Genomic DNA, 24877 nt, shown 5'->3' on the forward strand with positions numbered 1-24877 from the left:
ACGCTTCGACTCGATCGAGGACATCCAAGCAAATGTCAAGGCAGCCCTTGCAACCATCCCGGAACAGGCCTACGTGGATGCCTTCGAGTCATGGAAAAGCCCCCTACAAAAGTGTATTATGCAGGAGGTGCCTATTTTGAAGAATATTAATTAGTTGTACCGATTTGCTCAATAAATTTGTCTTTTTGAACAAAGGCTCATTACTTTTGAATCCTACCCTGTATATATATATATATATATATATATATATATATATATATATATATATATATATATATATATATATATATACTGTACATATATACATATATATTTTTTTCTGGCATTCCTAAATCATGGCTTGGTGTCTCTGATATTCATGTCGCCCCTATTTGGTGAAAACTGAGTTTTTTCCTTGCAATGTGGCATAGTGGCTCGGGCCCTACTTAGACTTGTAGTCACACAGTTTCCAACTCAGTTCCTGTCTCTGAATGTGTGAGCCTAACTAAGTCAATTAGAGTCATAACCAATGGTGTTTTTGGCATTGCGGTGAGGAAATTCCGGTGAGGTTATGTGGTCCTCGAAGAGAGACACTGTCAGAAGGGGAAATGCCATCCTGAGAGATATGCATGTGTATGTTTTATGACAGAGAAAAATAACGAAGGCTTTAAAAGCAGTACTTAAGAGTCCCACTTTGCCGGTTAAATCCATTGCCATTGGTACATGGGAAGGGTCCTGGTTTGGATTGTCTCAGCTTACAGATCATGTGGAGAGGTGTCCACATACATGTATATGGGCCATATGGTGTATGTTACAGGATATCTAACATTACAGCTTTGTTTCTGTTTCCCCAGCCGTAACCATTGGAAGGCCATGTCTGGCTCCCTGCCCTGGCTCCAATCTTCACCCTCAAAGGCTGTGACTGCCCAGTAAATACAGGACTTAGCTTATTTAATTTACCGCATTATCATTTTCTGTTCCCCAACTGGATTCGACACAGAAAATATGACGAAACTTGTGTTCACCGCCACAATACAGTCACGGTTAAGATGTTTAACGCCCCTTGCCCCACCTTTTGACGCTAGTTGATTATATTTCATTTTGGCATGATTAAGCCGGGGTCTAGAATCGAAATGCAATATATACGGAGATGACGCTAAGCGAAATGCAATACGTCCGTGTTGACTTCAGTTTTGACACGCGATCTATTATCATGAATGAAAAGGCATTGAGCTTTTGTGGTGTATTTTAAACTGACCCGAAAATTGCGTGGTAGTGAAAAGCGATCGTTGATATGTTTTTGATTGTAACACGATAAAACCGTGCAATAATTCTTTTTTTGCATTCCAACGTAAACGTAGTTAAACACATTGGATTACATTTTGGCACGAAAAATCTTCAACTTGCGATTCCTCTCCTTCACAGACTCGGGCGTTGACACCACAGACAGGTAAAATAACAGGAGACCCGCCGCCTCACGGTAACGCCTTACTGCGCAAACTGCATGAAGCTCCTCCTCTCTACAATGGGGCAGCCAATCGTGCATAATCTAGGTCACGCCGAACAAATCGGCAGAGAGTGTCGCTGGAAGACGCAGCCTCTTATTTAGCATAAGGAAGGCCGTAGTGACGTAAACTCTTTTCAAGCAGTTGTCGCGCCACTGAGAGTAAGCTGTATGGCCAAAGGTACCGCCCTCTTTTAGCATAGGGCGGTGCAACTTTTGGCGTGCTCGGCGTTTGGTTGTGATGTTCAGAGACTGGCACTGCGGAGAGGAAAACGTCGCCCTGGCGGCGGCCGGGTTTATCCAAGCGGGTCGGTAGTCCATTTGTGAGTTCAGTACTTGTGTATGTGGACTGGTGAGGTGGGCTGAATGATGTTATTTGTAACTGTAGATAGTAGTGTTTGTTGTGAGTGTACAACGTGGGGCGGCCATAGCGACTGACACGCCGAAATGTATGTAGGCCGGCCGGGTAGAAAGGGCTTACTACATTAAGGGAATTAAAGAAGCTTTGCGATGGATTTTTTTTAATCAGTTGGTCGGAGGAAATGATACATGAGGGCGAATCGCGAGTGGGTGCTGCGCGGTTATTGAAAGCGGGTGACAGACGCGGGATAATAATTAACCCGCCAGGTGTCTTTTGATTAGGCCGAGCTTGGGTACCAGACTTTTAAATGGCGACTTATCCTTATTAATCAATGTGAGTTTTCTACGGACTACTCGTATTTTCAGTAAGTTTCATATAGTGACCATTTAGAGTCACGATGCTCAACGTACCTCCAACAACTAGCTGGCCTTCTCATGTTATGGGGGATCAGAATGGAGGAATCTAAAACCAACCAGCACCATTTACTGCTTCGCTATTATAAACATGAAAATAAATGACGGCATTCAACTTTAATCTTTTTGTTTTGTCAAGAAAATTGGGCAACATCCCTGGATGGGAAGCCAGTTAATGGCCAGGATCAATGTAGAGTTCTGTTCTCCAGTCTTTGTTCTTAAGGTGTAGATTGGGAGCACATGCGAGTTTCAAAGTGGAAGGCATTGTAGCGGGCAATTCAAACCAGTGCTCTTTCTTTTTGGAGGCAGCGGAGTTGCCATTCTGTGATTTCCTCCATCAGTGCACTGTACAGTCTTAGAGAGAAGGCAAGAAGGGCCAGAACCTGGTAGCAAAAGAGAACTTGAGACAGAGGTCAAGACCAGCAGTCTCAGGATGGCTGATTTAGTGTTATTAAAAGACTTTTTAAAATGTTACGCAGCAGAATAAACATGCAGGAATTATTTTTTTTAAGAACAATTTAATATTTTTGAGGCCTTTTTTTTTTTAATAGAAAGAACAATTTATTTTGGCACAATACTGAGAGATCTGAGGTCATCTTGGAAATTTATGAAGGAGCTGCAGTTGCATTTGTTGTGATGTGATATGTTTTTATAAATCACTTAAAAAAAAAAAACAAAAAAACTTAATACTCTGGTACATTCAAAGGTTGCTTGGGAAGGATATCCTGAAAATGCCGTAGTTTGCAAACATCATTTTTTAATTTATCTTCGAAAAGCATGAAGACAATTCTCTCAATAACGTCTTTGAACCATCATTCAAATGTCGATATTGTTTGGCTTGATTTGCTCTTTTTCCTTCCCTTTTTATTGCTCGTTTTTTAGAGGTTTAGTATTCGTTATAACTGTTGTTTTCGAGAATAATGTAATTTAAAATATCAAAAGGAAAAATTGAAAGGGAGAAGCATAACGCAGTGTATTAATGTGCTACCCACCAAAATGCTAGGCGGTGCGCAGTTGTCAGACTTCCATTCAGAAACTGCTGGTCTGCAGCTACTAACTTGTACTGTCCTGCCATGATGTGGCTCTGCAAATAGACAATACCTCCAACTTCTTGGAGAAAGCAAGGAGTTGAAGAGATGGGTCAATGGCCGTTTTTTATATTAGAATATGTATTTGAGCAAACAACTTATGGGTATGGAAAAATCCTGAAAATGTGAACGGAAGTGGATGTGTGAAGAAAGAGTCTTTGCTTTAAATAGGTGTACACTTTTGGAGCAGTGAAGTAAGGAAACGTTGGGCATCCTTAAATGATAAGCGGGGCATTTTTCATGTCAGTCATTTCTTCACGAACATGGGGTATATGCATTTGCAATGCAAAATTGTGTTATAAAGATGTGCGCTTTCTATAAAGGGGGGGGTGGGGAATATCTCTCTCTCTCTCTCTCTCTCTCTCTCTCTCTCTCTCTCTCATGGAATTCTGAACGAGGCACATGACCTGGATTGTGAGTGCTGCAGTACGGCCGTGTGACGTGATCTGGCTTGCAGGATCCTCATTGTTGAAGACCCAAGTGGCTGGACCGGGCCAAGGGGATGCTCACGTAACCCCTGTCTGCAGCAGATAGATTGTCATTTCTGGAAGGTGGGACTGGACTGCATATTTGCATTGGGGGCTACCAACCAGGATCCTGTGCTGGATACAGCAACGTGCTGTACCAGTGCATGCTCCCTGACCTGACCTGACCTTTCATGCTCTTATGCTTTACAATGGAGTATATGCAGCATAGAGGAAAAGTTTAAGAATTCACGAGATATGTCCAAGGCAGCTGTTAAGTATAGATCCGTTCATTCCACGTTTCCAAATGTGTGTTGGGGCCAACAAAAGGTGTCTGGAAATAATCCTTTTATTGTATATTCTTGGTATATTTTTCTTGTGGTAAGGATACATTTTCATGTGCAAATTCTCATGTAAATATGGAAGGAAATTGAAACAAAGCCAAGCATGAGGTATGAAATATTTGGTGTGATTTTTGCCTGTCGGGGGCCACACCCCCATGGGGGCGGAGCAAAGATTATTGGACTGGAAGACTGAGTGCAGGTGTTCTTTGTAAAATGGCTGACTCTGGTAATGTTTTTCTTTTGTTCAAAATGACAATATTCAGCAACTTTCTTGGCTTCAGAAATGGACATATTTGGTAAGTTTAGACGCTTTGACTCCATGCCCCATAGACTACAATGTAAAGCGTCAGCACAGGCAAGGTATATCTTTTGTAATTCAATTTACAGAAAGCCCCTGACCTTGGAACATAATTGGTGCGGCAAATGCATATTTGGCCTGTTTGTGGAGAAATAACATCAACTTGAAAAATGCAGAACCTGTCCTTTAAGTTCAAGCTTCTGGCAGTGTTAGTCAGTGATAAATGAGAGAAAAGATTTGTTACTTTGGTTTACTACAAACCACAGAGAGTGCCACTCAGAGTTGATCAAATTTGAAACTTTAAAGCTTGCAGCATTTCATTTTGTTGATACAATTCCATTATAATAAAAGAAGATAAAGTGCCAGTCTAAACAAGTACAAAGGGAGTGAAGTTCCTTTTATTGACTAGTCCATGAAGACCATCCAGCACTAATTTCGATCCTGACTGGATCCAGTGTCTGCTGGGTTTGAGTCCTGTGCTCAATTGTGTGTGGGAAGTTTGCACGTTCTCATGTCTTTGTGGGGCTTTCTCTTAGTCTCAAAGGATACACACGCCTGTTTGAGTTTGTACGCGAGTGTAACCAATGAAGGACCGGCTTCTTGTCTATAGTTTGCTTCTTTCTTGTGCCTAAAAGCCCCGGGTGTGGACTCGGTCCCAACAACCCGCAGTGTCTTGGTTTAAAAATCGGGAGTGGTATCCCCTCGACTTTCTCGTATATACGCTGATATGGAGATGGATATTTGAGGAATAAATTGCAAGACCATGATTATATTTTAAATTATGTACGTTGTAGAACCATCAACAATAAATCAAATAATATATTGAACAATTATAAAAGTAAAGTTGAATAGAACAGACTCTGCTGCTACATGGAAAAAAAGGTGATGTTCCACTTCTGGTTAGCATAAATAGCCCAAAAGTTGATAGAAATGTACGTTTTGTACCTATTAAAAAAAAAAACAAAAAAAAAAAAGAGGCCTGAGTCAAGTTAATTAAAACTAAAGCAGAATAAGTTAATGAGCAGCAAAAACTGAAAAATATGATTAGAATGAAAACCTGCAGCCCTCCAGGACTGAAGTTTGACACCCGTGGTCTAAAGCATTCATCAAAATCTCGGAATGGAATTTTTGGAGGATTCCAGTAGTTTCCCTACACTTGGTATACGAGAAAGTCAGGGACGTCTAAAATGTCTCGATTCGTCACAAATCTCCACATCAAACCTGTTTTTACGATTACAGTACTTACCCTATACAGTGATCCCTCGCTATATCGCGCTTCGACTTTCGCGACTTCACTCCATCGCGGATTTTAAATGTAAGCCTATCTAAATATATATCACAGATTTATCGCTGGTTCGCGGATTTCTGCGGACAGTGGGTCTTTAATTTATGGTACATGCTTCCTCAGTTTGTTTGTCCAGTTGATTTCATACAAGGGACGCAATTGGCGGATGGCTTAGAAGCTACCCAATCGGAGCATGTATTACATATTAACTAAAACTCCTCAATGATATACAATATGCTTCCCGTGTGGTGCTTCGCATACTTAAAAGCACAACAGCACGTATTGATTTTTAATTGTTTGCTTTTCTCGCGCGCTCTCTCTCTCTCTTTCTGACATTCTCTGCTCCTGACGGCGCTCCTTTGAAGAGGAAGATATGTTTGCATTCTTTTAATTGTGAGACGGAACTGTCATCTCTGTCTTGTCATGGAGCACAGTTTAAACTTTTGACTAAAGGGTGTTATTTCCTATCTAGAGGGCTCTAATAATGTTAGAAAATGTATTTAGGAGGTCGTAAACTGGTTTTCTATGCTCTAAATGCGAAAATATTCGATTTATAAATAAAGAATCCTACTTCGCGGAAATTCATGTATCGCGGCAGAGTCTGGAACGGATTAGCCGTGATAAACGAGGGTTTACTGTACTTCGTATATGAGAAAGTAAAAATGTTAGGATGTTTCATTAAAGTCAATCGAGTTTGAGAACATTATATGTGCATCACTGTGGTGTGCCATTTTCCTGAACTGGATTGAACATGTCTGAAAATGTTATGTTACAAGTTAACTTTTAACGTTAATGGAAGAAAAATGCTTACTCATGCCTTTCAATTTTTTTTAAAGCAATGTTGGGGTTTCTTTCTACTTTGGTGCAGTGACTTCAGAGTCCTGGGGTCACCTCTTGTTCTTGGTGCATGCTGCACATTCTTCCCATGTCTGTATAGTAACATAAGAAATTTGATAAGAGATGAGACCCCTTCAGTCCATCTGTCTCACGTTTATTTAGCTAATAGTTAAGCTATCCCAATATTTTATCCACATCCTTCGTAAAGGTTGTCAATATTTCTGCTTGAAATCCATGGCTTGGTTATTTGTTCTGGAGTCCTACAAGGAGCGCTTTCTGGCTTCAGTCCTCTGTAGTTTCTACTTGTGCCCTCGTGTATGTGATTCACTGTTAAGGTGAAAATTCTTCTGGATCATCTTTTATCAATGCCTTTGAGAATGTTGAACATTTAGATTAGGTTCCTGTGTAGACTTCTCTGCTCGAGACTAAACAAGTTTAATTATCTTTAGTTTGGGTTTATCCCCCAAGTCTTAAGCATGTATATGTTAGGCTAACTGGCATCTGTAAATTTTTCCAGTCTGCGATTTGTGGATATGCACAAGATTGTGCCATCCTGTGGGCAGCCATTTTGTGTAGTCTAGGCTCTGGCTATTTATGAGCCTGAAGAGGATTTGAAAATAGATACATTTGTTTACATTAATACTATTATTTATTTACCAGATTCATTTATTTAAGGTGCTATACAGATTATAAGTGCATTTCAGCAAATGGAAAGTAAAAAATTAACAAGCAGTAAGGCAAAGAGCACAATGAGCATGATCCCACAGGGATAGCACTCAAGTATAACTGAAGTCATTTCACATATGATTGGGCCAGGCATCCATGGATATATAGAGCCATAAAAGGAGGGTAGAATCCCCAGTCCATCCCAGAATGCTTTGTAAAGAGGTGCATCTTCAAGAGGCAACAGAATGTCAGTAGTCTGGATGGTCACGGCAAGTTTGGGAGGAAGAACTGGGAACCATCATCATGTCTTTTTAGCTGGTGTGAGGAGAAATGGTCAGGCCAAAGTGGAAGGCAGACTTCTTGTAAGAACACCAGAGAAGCGGATTTATGGCAGAGCAGAGCCATGCAAGGGGCCTGAAGGTTTAGAAGTTGGAACTGGATATTAGAGGAGAGAGCAAAGATAGATACTTTATTAATCCCAAGGAGAAATTCACATACTCCAGCAGCAGCATACATAAAGAACAATATTAAATTAAAGAGTGATAACAATGCAGGTATAACAGACAATAACTTTGTATAATATTAACGTTTAACCACCCCACCCGGGTGGAATTGAAGAGTCGCATAGTGTGGGGTCTCCTCAGTCTGTCAGTGGAGCAGGACAGTCGCAGCAGTCTGTCGCTGAAGCTGCTCCTCTGTCTGGAGATGATCCTGTTCAGTGGATTCTCCATGATTGACAGGAGCCTGCTCAGCACCCGCCGCTCTGCCACGGATGTCAAACTGTCCAGCTTCATTCCTACAATAGAGCCTGCCTTCCTCACCAGTTTGTCCAGGTGTGAGGCGTCCCTCTTCTTTATGCTGCCTCCCCAACACACCACCGCGTAGAAGAGGGCACTCACCACCACCGTCTGATAGAACATCTGCAGCATCTTATTGCAGATGTTGAAAGACGGCAGCCTTCTAAGGAAGCATAGTCGGCTCTGTCCTCTCTTGCACAGAGCATCAGTATTGGCAGTCCAGTCCAATTTATCATCCAGCTGCACTCCTAGGTATTTCTAGGTCTGCACACAGTCACCTGTGATGATTACGGGGTCCGTGTGGGGCCTGATCCTCCTAAAATCCACCACCAGCTCCTTGGTTTTGCTGGTGTTCAGGTGTAGGTGGTTTGAGTCGCACCATTGAACAAAGTCCTTGATTTGCAGAGGGGGAGTGTGAATTAAGCATCAAACCGAAAACCCATGCTGGGAAGCTGCACTCTGGAGGAGTTGGATACGTCGGGTAGCACTGCTGGCGGCTCCACCCTACTCATCCACTTTTTTTAAAAATAAATTCTTTCTGTAATTGAAGTCGCATAATTAAATTATTGACACCACCTAAGCAGTTTAATTTGAGGTGCACAGATCATAAGCTTTTGATGACAAGTGTCCACTAGCACAATTTACAATATTTTTTTTTTTTATTCTGGTGCTCTCTATTACCAACAGTAAATTTTGTCTTTTCACTTTTGCAGTTATTTACACTTAATTTAGAAGTAGTTAGAATGTTTCCTGGGTCTTGTGGTCTGCCTTTTGCTTTCTAGTGTGGGTGAGCCTCTCTGTAGCAAATGAAATGAAAGGGGGCTAATGAAATCCTAATTTTAACATGCTGCTTTATTCTTGTTTTACAGCTTTTTCACTGGTGTGCAATACCCACCTTTTCCTGTAACTACACATAAGATGGCAGATCATGTCCCAATGGCGCACGAGGCAGTTCTGAAAAGTAGCTGCCCTCTCCCTGAGGAGACCCCACAAATCAAAGGGTATGATTTCAATCAAGGGGTGGATTACAGAGCGCTGCTACAGACGTACCTCAATACGGGTTTCCAGGCAACAAACTTTGGACGGGCTGTGCAAGAAATCAACAATATGGTCAGTTTGTTTGCATGTGCATATGTGAGAGATCATTATACTGTACACACACAACATACAGGAAAAATTCTGTATCACTTTACAGCAGTGCCATATTGCTTCATTTCAGATAGAGAAGAGGCTGGAACCTATTAAAGATTCAGAGGAGAAGGCATTGAAAAATGAATTTTGCCAACGGCCGGTCTCGGGCTGCACAATTTTCCTTGGCTACACCTCTAACCTCATTAGTTCTGGAATACGAGAATCTATCCGCTATTTGGTGGAACATAACATGGTAAGATGGCTTATGTTAATCTAATAAAGTTGTTGTTTCTGACTAAAAGTCAAATTAATGAAATGCCCTTTTTATCAGTCTTCTAAAACATCATTGTTTTCCAGTATGTATGTCAGTCGGTCATTTTCTAACCCACATAGTGCTGAATATGGTCGCGGGGGTCTGCTAGAGCAGTGTTTCCCAACCTCGGTCCTGGGCACCCCCTGTGGCAGCAGGTTTTGTTCCAACCACCATCTGTTTTTAATTGGACTCCTGGGCTAATTAAGTACAATACAATACAATTTATTTTTGTTTAGCCCAAAAATCACACAAGAAGTACCGCAATAGGACTTAACAGGCCCTGCCTCTTGACAGCCCCCCAGTCCTGACTCTCTAAGAAGACAAGGAAAAAACTCCCCCAAAAAAACCCAGTAGGGAAAGAATAGAAGAAACCTTGGGAAAGGCAGTTCAAAGAGAGACCCCTTTCCAGGTGGGTTGGGCGTGCAGTGGGTGTCAATACAATACACAGAACAGAACAAATCCTCAATACAGTATAAAAATAAAAATTTTACAAGTACGGAGCAGAATTTTAACAGTAGATAATATTGCATAATATGATTTGGATTTGTTTAATTTGTTGAATATTGGACACCAATACCTTAAGCACATTTAATGAAAGACTCTTATAAAATCGCAACAACATTTGACCTGTTTGTGTAAGTATTTGATTCCTAAACGGCATTCAGAATTCTTTGGAGATGCAATTTTTTAAATTTTCTCCCAGGTTTGAATATTTTTCCCAAAAACTCAAGTTTTCTAAAAATGATACAAAGCAAACACTATACCCATTTGACATTAAACATTAGCTTTTTAAGATTGGCTGTAACACTGCTTACATACCTATTTGTGTAACCATTTATATTCTGAAAGGCACTTTCTGTTAAAGAAACCGCTACCTGCCTTTCGTTTTTGATTTCCAGATCACTTGCATCAAAACCAAGAATTTGGTAAGTCACAGTCTGATTCAGTAATATGCAAAAAGCAAAAAAATGAATAATGCCCATAGAGGATTTTGCTTTGCACATTCACTTTGCTCTTTTGCCTAACGTTGACACCATTCTAGACGTTTACTCTACGCACCTCACATGCACAGGGATTCGATGTCAAGTCAATGAGTCTAACAGCCCACCTAGCAAAGAGGGTCTACCTGTAACGTGATGGTGAGCTTTGTCGACGTCTACAGCTGATTACCCTCTGCCCCTGGATGTCCACTAAAGTCAAGATCCAACTTAAACCCCTGCTGTCGACATCAGCCCCAAAAGAGTTAAGGGTATTTTGCACAAACATTAAGAAAGTTTTTCTTCATGGATCTTCAAAAACTAGAGCTGATGTTACTTTGGGAGATTTAAGTGGATATACAACTGGCGAGTTTTGTTGGGCTCTTCTACAATTTTTTTTCTTAACCACTTTGGCTTGAAAAATAACATTTTTATTAAATCTCATTTTTCTCCTGTAAAATCTGCAAGACACTAAAAGTACAAAGTCAGAAGTGTAGAAGTTATAACAATGATACAAATGATAATATGAACAGCACACTGCATATGTGCAAGTGATGTGAGTGTCCCTTTCAGTTTCTGTGTCCATTTTAATTTCACTACCTGACACCATTACGAGGATAGGAGAAGATGTGTCTACACCTTCGTCCAGGTAATGCTAAGGCCTGATGGTTACGCGAGACAAGCCTATACTGTTACCCAAGTAATGCTCGGAGCTAATGCTGTTGGCACTTTTATAATCCAAGTAGACCTCAGGTCTTGCGTGAGAAGCAGCTATACCATTGCCGGAGTGACACTTTTATTACTGTTTTTACAGCCCGAGTGAGACTTGGGTCTAACACTAAGGAGGATAATTGATCTAATAAAACACATAAACTAGAAAAGGTTTAAAACAACATCCAAGTGTCTGGATATCCCAATAGACACTCTTGGCTAAGTTAGCTTAGAGCTTAGGAGAAGTGTTGTCAAACAACGCTACCTAGAATGGGTCATCTGTCAAAACTCCTAGAGCAAACAAAAAGTTGGATCTGTGAGGGAAGCGGCCAACAAGCACTTTGAAAGAGTGACCAAGTTCAGTGTGGAGTAAAAGTGCACCAGTCAGTCATCTCAAGAGCTCGGCATACAACTGGCCTGTATGAGAATGTGGCACAAAAGAAGCCATTTCACATTGTTCTTTGTGAAGTTTGCCAAACGGCAAAGAGCGCCACATTTGTAATCTGGGTGCAGTTTCTTGGTCTCCTAAATTCCTGTCGTCAGATGAGGCAAAGACAGAAGTTGAGAGATTTGTAGCACTTGACCCCACCTTAAACATCAGACTTCCAGCTGAGTGTACTGTAGGGCAGCTTTTCACCAGCATAGCCTGGACATCTTGTTAAAATAGAGGCATCAATAATGGAAAATCAAAGCAAATACAACAAGAAAGCCTGTAATAAATAAATAAAATGGGGGTGACAAAAATATCCATGGAGTGTAGCCCAAGGACAGAAAGGATGAATGTCCTACAGTGGCTCAGTCAAAGCCCTGATCTCAGTTGGATTAAAAATCTGATTTGCCACTATCTGAAAAGTGCGCTGTATGAGCATCATCCACCTAATCTGGAGGAAATCTCCCTGGAAAAATGGGCAACAACCCTCTGAACAGTGGGCAGAGCTGGTACATATTGTACTTAACTCAGAAATATTAAGCTCTTATTACTGACAAATTTGGCTTTACCAAATGCTAGTGTATTGAATCGATTGTCAAAGTGTGTATCTGTTGTTTGCCTCATTATTCTTTTAAAAATGTATATATATCAAGAAATACTTTTTTAAAAACCATGCTTATATTAAGTTAAAAAGTAAATAAATCTCTCGTACATCACTGGTAAAATAATGTGATGTATGAGAGACATTTTTTTATTTAATATAAGCCTGGTTTTTAAAAAGTATTTTTTTATGTATATATTTTCCACTTGTCTTTTGTTTGTTTTTAGTACAGTATTATAATCAATATTTTAACACTTAAATATTTCTATCCATTACTACTGCCATCTATTGGTGAAATCTTGAACTATTCTTCATATGAAAATTTCATTTCTTAGCATGGATTAGTTGATCAATTAGTGAAACTGATTATTGATTTGTGTATTGTCATCGGAAGTGAGTGAGTGTGCCAAATTTCATGTCATTTGGACTATAGGAAGTGGGTTAAATATCGATTACAAGATTTGTACCAGGCAACAAACACAGGTAAAGTTAAAAGAAGCGTGGTAAAAAGGGCATCCTTTAAATTCTGGCAGTTGTACCCCATTCCCACAAGTCCCCTATTTTGTTCCCAATATTATAGGTAGATGTTTTGGTGACAACCGCAGGAGGGATTGAAGAAGATCTCATCAAATGCCTGGCACCTACTTACTTGGGGGATTTTTCCCTGCCAGGGCGAGAGCTACGCTCCAGAGGGATTAACAGGTTAGTGTTTAAGCAGTTTCACACATTCAATCTGGATACAACACCAAAAAAGTGTATTTGTATTAATGGATGAGAATAATATTTTTACTATCACGTTTTTAATGGAGAATTCCAGAGTTATTGGCACGGTAGGTTTCTATTAACACGGGGAAAAAAACGCAAACAATGCAGGTTATTTTTCATGAATGTTTCGACATTTACCTGTGTCACAAACTCCAATTGTATGCTCCCAAGCAAATGTATTTTTCCTAGAATATTAAGTTTAAAGCATTTCTGGAAAATTCTCTCTTGATCAAGCTTTTGAATTGCAAAGCCACAACCACCCCCACCCTGTTAACTGGTCAGGAGTCCTGCCCAGTCATAGCTCAGTCATTGGCTTCCATCCACTTTGTGTGATATCAGTGTTACAGAAGAAGGTCCGAGAGATTTGTACAACTACACATTAAAAGTTAAGTGGATGAAACCTATTTATCAAGTGGAAAGTATGCCTCATATTTATGCATATCCAAGATGTTCACTGCATATGTTTGTTGCAGTTTTATAAACGGCCAGAAGTACAGAGTTGGGCCTTCAAACGAAAAGCTCAATTCTGTTTTAATGCACCCCTGTTGTGTATGAGTGAATTTACAGGAAATAATTTATTTAAAATATTTTAGCCAAAAAACATATTTCCAGAGCATACAGCTAGACGCCTGAGATTGTGGACATTTTGACATGGCCCCTGTTGACTGCTATCGTATCAGTAGTTTTGTTACCATGAGATTAATAATTTTACTCAACTATAACTACAAATACACAGGGTAAAAAAAATCGTGAGTGGTCTCCCCTAGACTTTGTCGTACACTCAGATATGGGGATGGATATTTGAGGAGTAAACCACAAGACAAGGATTATATTTGTATATTCTGTACATTAAAGAACCATCAACAACAAATTAATAATATATTGAGCAATTATAAAAGGAACGCTGAATAAATCGGACTCTGCAGCTGCATGAATAAAAGGTAAAGTACCACTTCAGGTTAAAGGAAATAGCCCAAAAGTTGATAGAAATGTACGTTTTGTACCTAATACTTCTACACAAAATTTGGTTGACCTAAGTGAAAGAGTACTTAAGTTATTGTGGTTGTATAGCGCATCACTTTTTGCACATTTTATGTTACAGCCTTATTCCAAAATGGATTAAATTCATTTTTTTCCTCAGAATTCTACACATAACACCCCATAATGACACACACACACAATTCCAAAAATGGCATTTTCGGACTCGGGGAGGTCTAAAACGCCGAGGTTCATCAAAATCTCAATCACATTTTTGGACGATTACAATACTTTAGAGAAAGTAAATCAGACTCAGGGAGGTCTAAAATGTCAAGATTCATCCAAATCTCAAGGTTGAATTTTTGAACGATTACAATACTTTGTGTACGGGAAAGTAAAAAAATATATATTTTTTGGGGGTGGAGTATTCCTTTACTCAATTCAGAAGTATACTGGGAGTTACTCACTCTTGCATACCTGGGTGACTAACTGATTACTTGCATTCATCGCTATCACACAGAAAAACGTTATTCCAGTAAAAGGGCGAACGATTACTACAAGTGTATGAAAGGCCTACAAATTTCAACAACCCATGTTAGTCTATGAAAGATGCTATATTTATAATCTGTTAGATCGAAATGTACAAATAAAATGCACACTATATCCCTTGTCTATCCTTTTAACCGGGCCTTTTTAGTGTTGTGCCATAGGGTATGGCTAACACTTCTGTTGTCCTCATTCACTGGGGAGAAGAGGCTGGCTCCAGTTGGTGGGTCTGTGCTCTTTTGTGTTCTTGTCTAAATGTGCCCCCTGACAAAGCCAGAATGCACACATCTGACAGTACATGCAGAACATTTGTTTTTTCCCCCGTTTGGGTTGGAAAGATCTCATTTATCAGGATGATGAGGTGGATAAAGAGTTTCAAGTTGTATTGGACCAATAGACATTATGGGTTTGCATTAAAATGTGTTTTAACAGTCAATCTCTCAACAGGATTGGCAACTTGTTGGTTCCCAATGATAATTACTGCTTGTTTGAAGACTGGATGATGCCAATTCTTGACCAGATGGTACTGGAGCAGAAGACAGAGGTGAGAACTAAACTGTTTCTTGTTAACAGTTATACAAACCTTGGACTCAATTTGAGGAGTGCTGTGTTAGTTTGTATTTTAACTACTTATAAATGGGAAATGGAGACTAGGATGTTGGACTATAGGGCTACCGTTCATGACAGAAAATTTGTTAAAAGGTAAAATAAAGTATTTTTTGAATAAAAGCTAAATAATTTGGCTGGTGGCACAATGGTTAGTTAGCATTGCTGTCTTATTTCCTGGGTCTATCAGTATGGAGTTTGCATGCTTCCCTTGTATCTCTTGAGAGTTTGTTTTTTTTTCTTGTAAACTACACTTATGGGTTATGGTAATTGACATCTGTAGACCAGATCATTGTGATTGACCGTTGTGCCCTGTGATGGACGGTTATCCTATCTTAGGTTTGGTTCCTTCCTTATTCCCAATGATAGCAGGATAGCAACATCATAATTCGATTATGCTGGGTAGATGAATAGACAAATTAGTAAAGCAGACTTCCATCTAATGTATTCAACTAGTGTTAAGTGAAATAAGATTTGGTTTTATTGCCTCATATAAAATGCTGTAACTGCTTCTCACACTAGGGTTCAGTTCCTGGCATGGTCACTTATGTGTGTGGAGTTTGAAATTTCTGCTTGTCTGGTTGGACGCTCTCAGTGTACTCAAAGATGTGGACTTTAGGTTAATTAAAGATTATAAATTGGAATGGAGTGTGTGTTGTCCTGTAGTGAATTTATGTCCAGTCCAGGGTTGGTTCTTGCCTTACACCCAGTGCTACCAGCATAGACTTGTGGAATACAATTGTTTCAGGAAATTGATTTGATTTTTTTTTTTTTAACTAATTTAGCTCTATTTTCGTTTTCAGGGGACTCATTGGACTCCATCAAAGATGATTCATCGTCTGGGAAAAGAGATCAACAATCCCCAGTCTGTTTACTACTGGGCCTACAAGGTAAAGAATTCAGTGTTGCTGGAGACACTAATAATAGGTTACATTTATTGAGTGCCTTTCACAAACCCAAGGTCACTAATTCCCAGGCACTTGTCAAGTTTCCATAATATAATAAAAGTTTATCTGTTTCTTTACAGTGTTTATTAAAAAAAAAAAAAAGCAGATGTCATTTTCAGTCATATGTGATATCATCTACTGTTAAATTCTGCTCCGTACTTCTAAAATTTTTATTTTTATACTGTATTGAGGATTTGTTCTGTGTATTGTATTGACCCCCTTCCTTTTGACACCCACTGCACGCACAACCTACCTGGAAAGGGGTCTCTCTTTGAACTGCCTTTCCCAAGATTTCTTCTATTTTTTTCCCCCCGTAAAGTTGTGTTTTTTTTTTTTTGTCTTCTTAGAGACTCAAGGCTGGGGCAGTCAAAGGGCAGGGCCTGTTAAAGCCCATTGCGGCACTTCTTGTGTGATTTTTGGGCTGTACACAAAAGTAAATTGTATTGCATTTCACTTGTTTTCACATAACAACCAAATAATCAGTGTTTTCAATAGTGGTGCAGAAACTAAATATTGAACCTTTCCACATTAAAGTTCATGAAGAGTAAATTGAAAATAAGGGCCACACCCTGCTGCCAAAGGGGACCGATTGGAGAAAGACAAGTGGAACTTGTTGGCATACCTTTTAGTCAGGGAGGAATTTTAATGAGGAAGAAAAAATACAGCACAACTTGTAATTTCAATTTTGACCCCTTCAACTGTGAGGGTAGTAATTTTATCTGTATGTATGTGATTTTCTTTGTAGAACAACATTCCTGTGTTCAGCCCTGCCATCACGGATGGCTCCTTGGGAGATATGATGTATTTCCACTCCTACAAAAACCCAGGACTAGTCCTTGACATTGTAGAAGGTAAGTGAACCTAGCAAAAGTACCTGCCATGAAAACTGTCTCTGGACATCTCAGTGGATTCATAAATAGTGTTTATAAGCAGGCAGTCCACTAAAACAACTGAAAAGGCCAGCATGATCCTGCATTTGGTACTGCTCACAGCACATGGACTACAGAGAAAGACAGGTTCTGCTTCACTTGTGTAGGCCACATCTGGAATACTACATGCATACGACTGACCTGAGAAAAAGAGTAAAGAAGGGCAAGTTATACCCCATGCAGTATGGTGCAGTGGGAGCCACAAGGTGGCTGGTTTACTTCTTGTTGTCTCACTGTGTCACCCTGAGCAAATCACTTAACCATCCTGTGTTCAAATCATTAAAAGGGTATGCTAAAAATAATGAACCTGTGTATTGCCATGGAGATGTGCCCCCCTTATGTACAGTAATAATGACTGTGGAGTATGAGCAACAAAGGGTCTGAATCTCTGTTTTAAGAAAGTGGATTCAAATGGATTGAGGTGACATGATAGAAGTCCATTCCTCGGCAAGAACACGGGGCACACAAGTGAGCTGGTGAGAATATGAATTGCACAAATGACAAAATAATTTCTAACCGCAAAGAATTTGCACAAATTGAAGTACCAAATACAAACATGCATAGTAGTCCAAAACTTGCGGTCATGGTGGAATTGAGCCCATTACTCGCAGCGGGTGCCAATTTGGAATCCTCAGTTAACCTAATCTTGGCATGCCTTTGGGGATGTGTGTGGAAACCTGTGTACACTATATTTGCAAAAGTATTTGGGACACTCCTCCAAATAATTGATTTCAGGTGTTCCAATCACTTTCCTTGGCCACAGGTGTATAAGATCAAGCACCTAGGCATGGAGGCGGCTTCTACAAACATTTGTGGAAGAATGGGTCGCTCTCAAGAGCTCAGTGAATTCAAGGCTGGTACTGTGATATGATGCCAACTGTGCAAAAAGTTGGCCAGTCATTTTCCAACCTGCTATATCCTAACACAGGGTCACAGGGGGGTCTGCTGGTGCCAATCCCAGCCAACGCAGGGCGCCTCCCACCTCAGGACACACACTAGGGACAATTTAGGATCGCCAGTGCACCTAACCTGCATGTCTTTGGACTGTGGAAGGAAACAGGAGCACCCGGAGGAAACCTACACAGACATGGGGAGAACATGCAAACTCCATGCAGGGAGGACCCGGGAAGCAAACCTAGGTCTCCTTACTGCGAGGCAGCAGTAAGTCCCTTTGTGAAATGTCCTCCCTACTAAATGTTCCACAATCAACTGTTAGTGGTATTCTAGCAAAGAGGAAGCAATTGGGAACAGCAGCAACTCTGCCATGAGTTGGTAGGCCAAGTAAAATCACAGAGAGGGGACAGAGCTTGCTAAAGTGTGCAGAAGTCCCCAACTTTCTACAGATTCAGTAGCTACAGTCCTCCAAAAGTTCAAGAACAATGTGTAGTGAGCTTCATGGAATGGGTCTCCATGGCTGAGCAGCTGCATCCAAGCCTTACATCACCAAGTGCAATTCAAAGCGTCGGATGCAGTGGTGTAAAGCCCACCAGACGCCACTGGACTCTAGAGCAGTGCAGACGTGTCCTGTGGAGTGACGAATCTGGCAATCTGATGGATGAGTCTGGCCAGGAGAACAGTACTTGCCTGACTGCATTGTACCAAGTGTAAAGTTTGGTGGAAGGAACATTATGGTGTGGGGTTGTTTTTCAGGGGTCGGGCTTGGCCCTTTGGTTCCACTTAAAGGAACTCTTAATGCTTCAGCATACAAAGCCATTTTGGACAATTTCATGCTCCCAACTTTGTGGGAACAGTTTGTGGATGACAAAATGACTGCACACGCACCAGTGCACAAAGCAAGGTCTATAAAGAAATGGATGAGCAAATTTGGTGTGGAAGAACTTGAGTGGCCTTTACAGAGCCCTTACCTCAATCTGACAAAACACCTTTGGGATGAATTCGAGTGGAGATTGCGAGTGAGCCAGGCCGCCTTGTCCAACATCAGTGCCTGACCACACAAATGCTGTCCTGGTCACAAATCCCCATCAACACACATTCCTACACCTTGTGGAAAGGCTTCCCAGGAGAGCTGAAGCTGTTCGAGCTGCAAAGGGTGGGCCAACTCCATATTAAAGCCTATGTATTAAGAATGGGATGACGTTAAAGTTCGTGTGTGTGTGTAAACGTAGGCATCTCAATACTTTTGGCAATATAGTGTCCCTGGAGATGAACCTTTGCAGTCAGGGAGGGAAAGATTGAGAAATCCATACAGACAACAGCTGGACCATGAGATTTAAACTAAGGATATGAGGTGGGAGTGCTAAGTACACCACCATGTTGTCCAAGTATTAGGATATTTAAGTCGCTTTTGATAAAAGAGTTGCTTATGAGCTTCACATTCACTGGTACATTTTGTCAGAGGTTACTTTCTGCTGTTGTTCTTCTAGATATCCGGCGCATGAATAATCACGCAGTGTTTGCTAAGCGTACAGGGATGATCATTCTCGGCGGAGGACTGGTTAAGCACCACATCTGTAATGCCAACCTGATGGTAAGTGACAGAATTGTGACTCCAACTATCCAATTTTTATTTTTTATTTTGGTACTGCACAGGCTTAACGTTAATCATACTGAGGAAATTCAGAGTTGCAAATTTAAATGTGACTTCTTAAACTTGTAACCCCCTTTTGCTACCTTTTTATCATTTAAACATTTAAAAAAAAAAACAGTTCCTCATTAAATTAGAATATCTTGACTATGAGCACAAAATACTACTTGCATGTTAACAGGGTTATATAAAACTGAGCTTCATAAATGTAAAAAACAATTTATAATGTAAAATCAGAAATATCCATTTGGCTTTTATAATCCAGTTTAACAGTGTATTGGATGTATATATTACGGACAAAACCCGAAATCGGCCAAAGTGGGAAGTGTCTGGCCAAATCGGGGAAATAGCCAATTATTTATAGTGACTTTACTCCAGAGAACTGACTTTTCTTGTACTCTCCTAGTGAGTTTTGAGCATTTGTGGGGTGTGTAGGCAGTATAACAAAGTGCTAAGACACCAGACATGTCTCGCTAAGTCTTTACCTATCCATGCTGCAACTGGTTAAAAACAAATAACTGCAGGCATTAGTTACTCTTGTATTTCTGTCAAAGGTACATTATCCACTTAATTACAGTATCTGTAATTGTGCGTTTGTGTACTGCATTGTATTCTATATAATGTCAAGATAAGGACTGCAAAATATTTCGCATTTGTTTCTCCTTATCCTGTCATCTTAACTTCGAGCCAGATGTATCCTAGTTCCGTGTTCAAGAAGAAACAATTGATGTTGCTTGACTTGCTTTGCTGCTTATACCTACCCTGACAGCACTTCCACCTTGTAATTAATTAAAATAACCATTAGATGGAGCCAAATATAAAAAGAAGAATAAAGAACTGGCAGACATGTCCTCCTAAATGTGTAATGTGTGGCAGGGGCTGCTTCTCTCTTGAAGAATAAATGCGATGGTTGAATCCTTTGTGTATTTCTAGAGCTGGATATGTGACAATTTTACATTTTTTTTTCCTTCTCTTGCTCATTTAGAGAAATGGTGCTAACTTTTCAGTGTTTGTGAACACTGGCCAGGAATTTGATGGTTCAGATGCTGGTGCAAGACCAGATGAGGCAATCTCCTGGGGCAAGATTCAGATGGACTCCAAGCCAGTAAAGGTGAGATTTTTCTTTCCTCAGATTATTATTAGTACAAAATTACCTACAACGAAATAAATACCTAATAGTTTAATTCATGTGACCCTTACAAACATTGATGAATTTTATCATAGTGGTCATAGTTTCAAATCCCAGCCTGTGTGGAACGTTTTCACTGTGTCCACATTTACTACACTGTATCTGTATACTAGTTTGCCTTAAATATGCCAAAGAAGTACAAATTAACTGCTGACTCTAAATCATTGTCCATGTGTAAATGATTATGTATATAATGTGTCTGCGACGGACTGGCACTTTGTGCAGGGCTGTTTTTAGCCTTGTGCCCACGGCTCCCTGTGACACTGGCTAAGCAAGTTAGAAAAATGGATATACAGAAAAAATCAATTAAAAAAACTGTTGTGTCTTGCGCAGGGCTTTCTCAGCATAATGTTTTTGAAGTTTGACCCTGTCACAATTTCTTACAATTTCACACAAATATGAAAGGTTCAAATATATTAACTAGCTCAGGGTTGGGCAATGTCGGTCCTGGAGGGCCACAGTGGCTGCAGGTTTTCATTCCAACCCAATTGCTTGATTAGAATCTCAGACCGTATTTAATTTTATGGCTTGTTAGTCTGCAATGTAAGTTTCTTATATTGTAGATTTTTTTTTTCCTTTCCAAGGATGTCATCCAAATTGATTTGAAGCCTAAAATGTTTGCTTTTCAGTCTGTCACATTTTCTATTAAGTGTTTTAGTAAATCAAATAGTGCATGATGAACACACAGAGATTTAAATGGAGAACTGCTGGCTGCTTTTGTCATTTACATCTTATTGCTAATAAGGAGCCATTAAAACAGTGGATGCAGTTGTTTAAGATTGAAATAAACAATTAAGGGTGGGGAACCTTAAAAAGTGAAACCACTAAAATGAAGCGTCAAAATGTCACTTACGCCCTAAGTGCTTCATCAGCAATAATTGACTTCTCATAAAGAAACTGGATTGGAACAAAAACTTGCAGCCTCTGCGGTTCTCCAGGACCGACATTGCCCACCCCGATAGCTGAAATACCCGATGTTGCCCAGGAGGAAAATGTGTGTTTTTTTTTTTTTTAATTCTATTTCTCTCAAAACTATTTATGTATTAAAAAAAAAAAAAAAAACTTCAAAAATAAAATAAATTAACAAACAATGAAGACTCACTAATGTGCTTGTCTTGCAACCTTGTGTGTATGTTATCTAGTCAATGCTCACAACTGGCCAACTCTATTTAAATTCAAAAGCAACTGGGGGCACAGTGGTGGCACTCAAACATAAAGAATGCTGTCAGTCATCCCCAGTATGCCCTCTGGTGGTCATTCCAAGTGTGCATTGGATGATAACATGCATACAAGACCGCAAGATCACCACCCCACCCTACCCAGAAGGGGTGGGTTAGGGTTGATTTCCCCCAACAGTATTTTTAGTCGACCAATGAGAAACATGTGTACCAAGTTTCATGAAAATCGCTCCAGCTGTTCGGATGTGATGCTAGAACATATATACATACATACTTTGAGTTTTTTATATATATTTATATATTTATTTATTAATAATTAATTAGAGAGATACTTTGGACACACCCAGAAATGTTCATTTTTGGTGGAAGTTGATAACCTTTTATTAATCAAGATACCAATACATTGATTTAAAAATATAGTTAATAGCAATTACTTGTGTGTCTATCCACTATTACAGTTTGAAATTGCTGATTGTTAATTAATCACCTATGACCGCAAGGCCCGATTTTCAGTAGCCTATGATATCCTAATGGTCAGCACCTTTAATTGATATGTAAAATGCTAATTGGTTATTAGAGAAACCTTAGTAATTGCATTAGCACTACATTTTTAACCCAACACTGAACTTTAATGGCAGTACCTTGCAATCCAAATTAAAATCAGGTGTGTGTATATAATGCAGACAGACAGAAGTGAAAGTTTTCAGTGCTGCCTACAGTAATGAACCCTGCTTTACTGACTTCTGTAATCAAATCTTCTTCCTAGCACGCTTTGCTACAAACTCCTTTGAAAAGCACAACATTTAAAACTGTGCCCTTGTAAGGATTTTGCATTAGATGCTGGTCTTCATTGAATACATTTGTGATATTTGGAGAACTTTTTAATTCATTTGAGGCTAATGGGAGTCTGCCAGTCCCATCATACTCCTGCCAACTCATTAGTTGAGCAACCATGTCTTTAAGATTTGAGAGAACTACCACCGAGTACCCTCCGGGTTAGGAAAGCTCTGTCTGTCTGTCCTTCCTACAATGAGAAGATGAAAATTCCTGAAGCCTCTGGGGTTCTCATTTCCCATTTTCGTGGCCCCCTGAGCACTAAAGTGTGGGTGTGAGATATGCCCCCATACACTAGTCTTCATTAGAATGACTTGATTCCCCTAAACTGGATTTATTTCCTCCATTGTATGCTCTTCCTTTTTAATTTTATTTGTCCTCGGTTTATTGATCAGAACACAACATTTAAGAAGCTTGCTGTCTTTCAGGTCTTTGCAGATGCCTCGTTGGTGTTCCCTCTGATGGTAGCGGAGACATTTGCACGACATGCGGGTGTCCTTATTGGAGAGAAGAAAGAAGATTAATGTCTGTTTTTGTAAGCTCCGGTGGAGTGCACTTCATTTGGAGGTGGCCTGCTTTGCACCATCACGTCTTGTACATCTTGACCTCCGACACCTCCTGGTTATTACAGACTACTGTTTTTTTTTTTTGTTTGTTTTTTTTTTAGTTCACTCCTGACTCAGGTTGATTTCCAATTTTTAGGTATTTTGTTTCCTTGTGTTGAAGAAAAATCCTGGGTACTTACATTTTACTGCAGCTAAGCCCCTCAAGTCAATGTCTTTCAGTTCCTGCACCAGACTGGCCCTCCGCCTGGATTGCCGACCACATTTTGTGCGTATGTTTGACAGCCTAGTAAAATTGGTGGGCTTGGGGATTAGCACTTTCACTGTCTGTCCACTAGGTGGCTCTTTCAGTGACGTCAGCTTGTTCCTTTAAAGCAATCCATTTAAAGCAACAGCAGAGTCGGTGACACTCTTGTGCGTTCATTTTAAAGACCATCAGTGCATGAGCGTCCACTGCATTTTAAAGAAGTGACTTTGTGTAATGTGGAATCGGGTCGTGGACTTTGGCTACAGATATGGCAGGACTTGAACTTCTTCTAATTTATGCACTTGCACAGAGACTTGCTTTAGGTCTGCGGTGGTCCTGCATGAGGAATTAGGACGTCTTGAGGTGTTAGGACTGCTACGAGTGTTTGAGAACCCAATGCTGTTTTTAAAGGAAACAGCTTGCAATACCTCATAATATATGCTTACTGGCGCAAAAATATAATGCCCGACAAAACACCTTTAAAAGCAAAAATAAATAAATAAATGTACAGCCTATTTTTGTGAATCATGTATGTTATACGTTTTAAAATATTTCCGTTCAGTGTCCATATTCAGTTGGTAACGTTTGAAAATTGGGTCAGGACATGCTATGCCCTCAGAGCTACAATTTGTTTTATTAAAGAGTTTTTTTTTTTTTTGGTTTTCTTAAGCGAGTCTTCCACTTGTTTTCATTTTTTGTATGATCATTTTCTAGAGCATATGTCTTAGTTGCTGTTAAAAAAAAAAAAAAAAAGTCGTTTCAGTAATCTTGGGTTGTAAATTCATATTCACACAATGAGAAAGTGTGAAGAAACAGTGCTGTGAAAAAGTATTTGCCCCTTACTGATTTTTTTTTTTTTCGCTCTGTATTTTTCCTTCCTCGTAACATTTCACTGCTTTTCATCCCCAAACACATCTGATGGAACACAAAGGACATCCTGAGTTAATACGATTGTTTAACTTGAAGAACAAAAATGTTCGGCCTCTTATTACACTGGTCAACAAGCATTTTGCTACTTTTTCACCTTTTACTTTAACAAATTTCACTTGCTGGCTCCAAATCTGAAAACTATTTTCGTCCGGCAGCACATCCCATTTTTCAGTTATCAGGTCTTGGACATCTAAGGGTGACTGAACAGTAAAGGCGATGCTTTTCAGAATGTAAGAAATAAGTTTGGTCTCGAGAAAAGTGAAGCCAAAATTGAAGGAAGGTGTTGTTTTTGTTGGTCTTGAAATCCGTGAACTGATGCTTGCCGACGAGTTCAAAAGGAAACTGAAGCCCACTGAATCGGCCCCCTCATTCGTGTGGGTTGTCCAGAATTTTCTCGACGGTCACAGGGCAGAGAATTCTG

At 39.9% G+C, this 24877-nt stretch overlaps 1 protein-coding gene across 3 annotated transcripts in view; it reads left to right on the forward strand.

Annotated features, from left to right (window-relative positions):
- Positions 1-24041, forward strand: part of dhps (deoxyhypusine synthase) — a 30394-nt gene extending 6353 nt beyond the window's left edge. Inside the window, exons 1-10 of one of the 3 annotated variants that reach the window (XM_039770490.1) lie at positions 1642-1806; positions 8906-9146; positions 9256-9420; positions 12780-12901; positions 14936-15032; positions 15898-15984; positions 16787-16892; positions 19355-19458; positions 20501-20626; positions 23145-24041. In XM_039770490.1, the coding sequence (XP_039626424.1) occupies positions 8955-9146; positions 9256-9420; positions 12780-12901; positions 14936-15032; positions 15898-15984; positions 16787-16892; positions 19355-19458; positions 20501-20626; positions 23145-23240 (1095 nt within the window). In that variant the 5' untranslated portion in view covers positions 1642-1806; positions 8906-8954 and the 3' untranslated portion in view covers positions 23241-24041. Of the gene's footprint in view, positions 1-1641; positions 1807-8905; positions 9147-9255; positions 9421-12779; positions 12902-14935; positions 15033-15897; positions 15985-16786; positions 16893-19354; positions 19459-20500; positions 20627-23144 lie in introns of those variants that run through there. The other 2 variants (XM_039770488.1, XM_039770489.1) reach the window with 2 other exon arrangements.
- Positions 24042-24877: the final 836 nt, after the last annotated feature.

This window comes from Polypterus senegalus, chromosome 12, assembly GCF_016835505.1.
Source record: "Polypterus senegalus isolate Bchr_013 chromosome 12, ASM1683550v1, whole genome shotgun sequence".
Classification (NCBI taxonomy): domain Eukaryota; kingdom Metazoa; phylum Chordata; class Cladistia; order Polypteriformes; family Polypteridae; genus Polypterus; species Polypterus senegalus.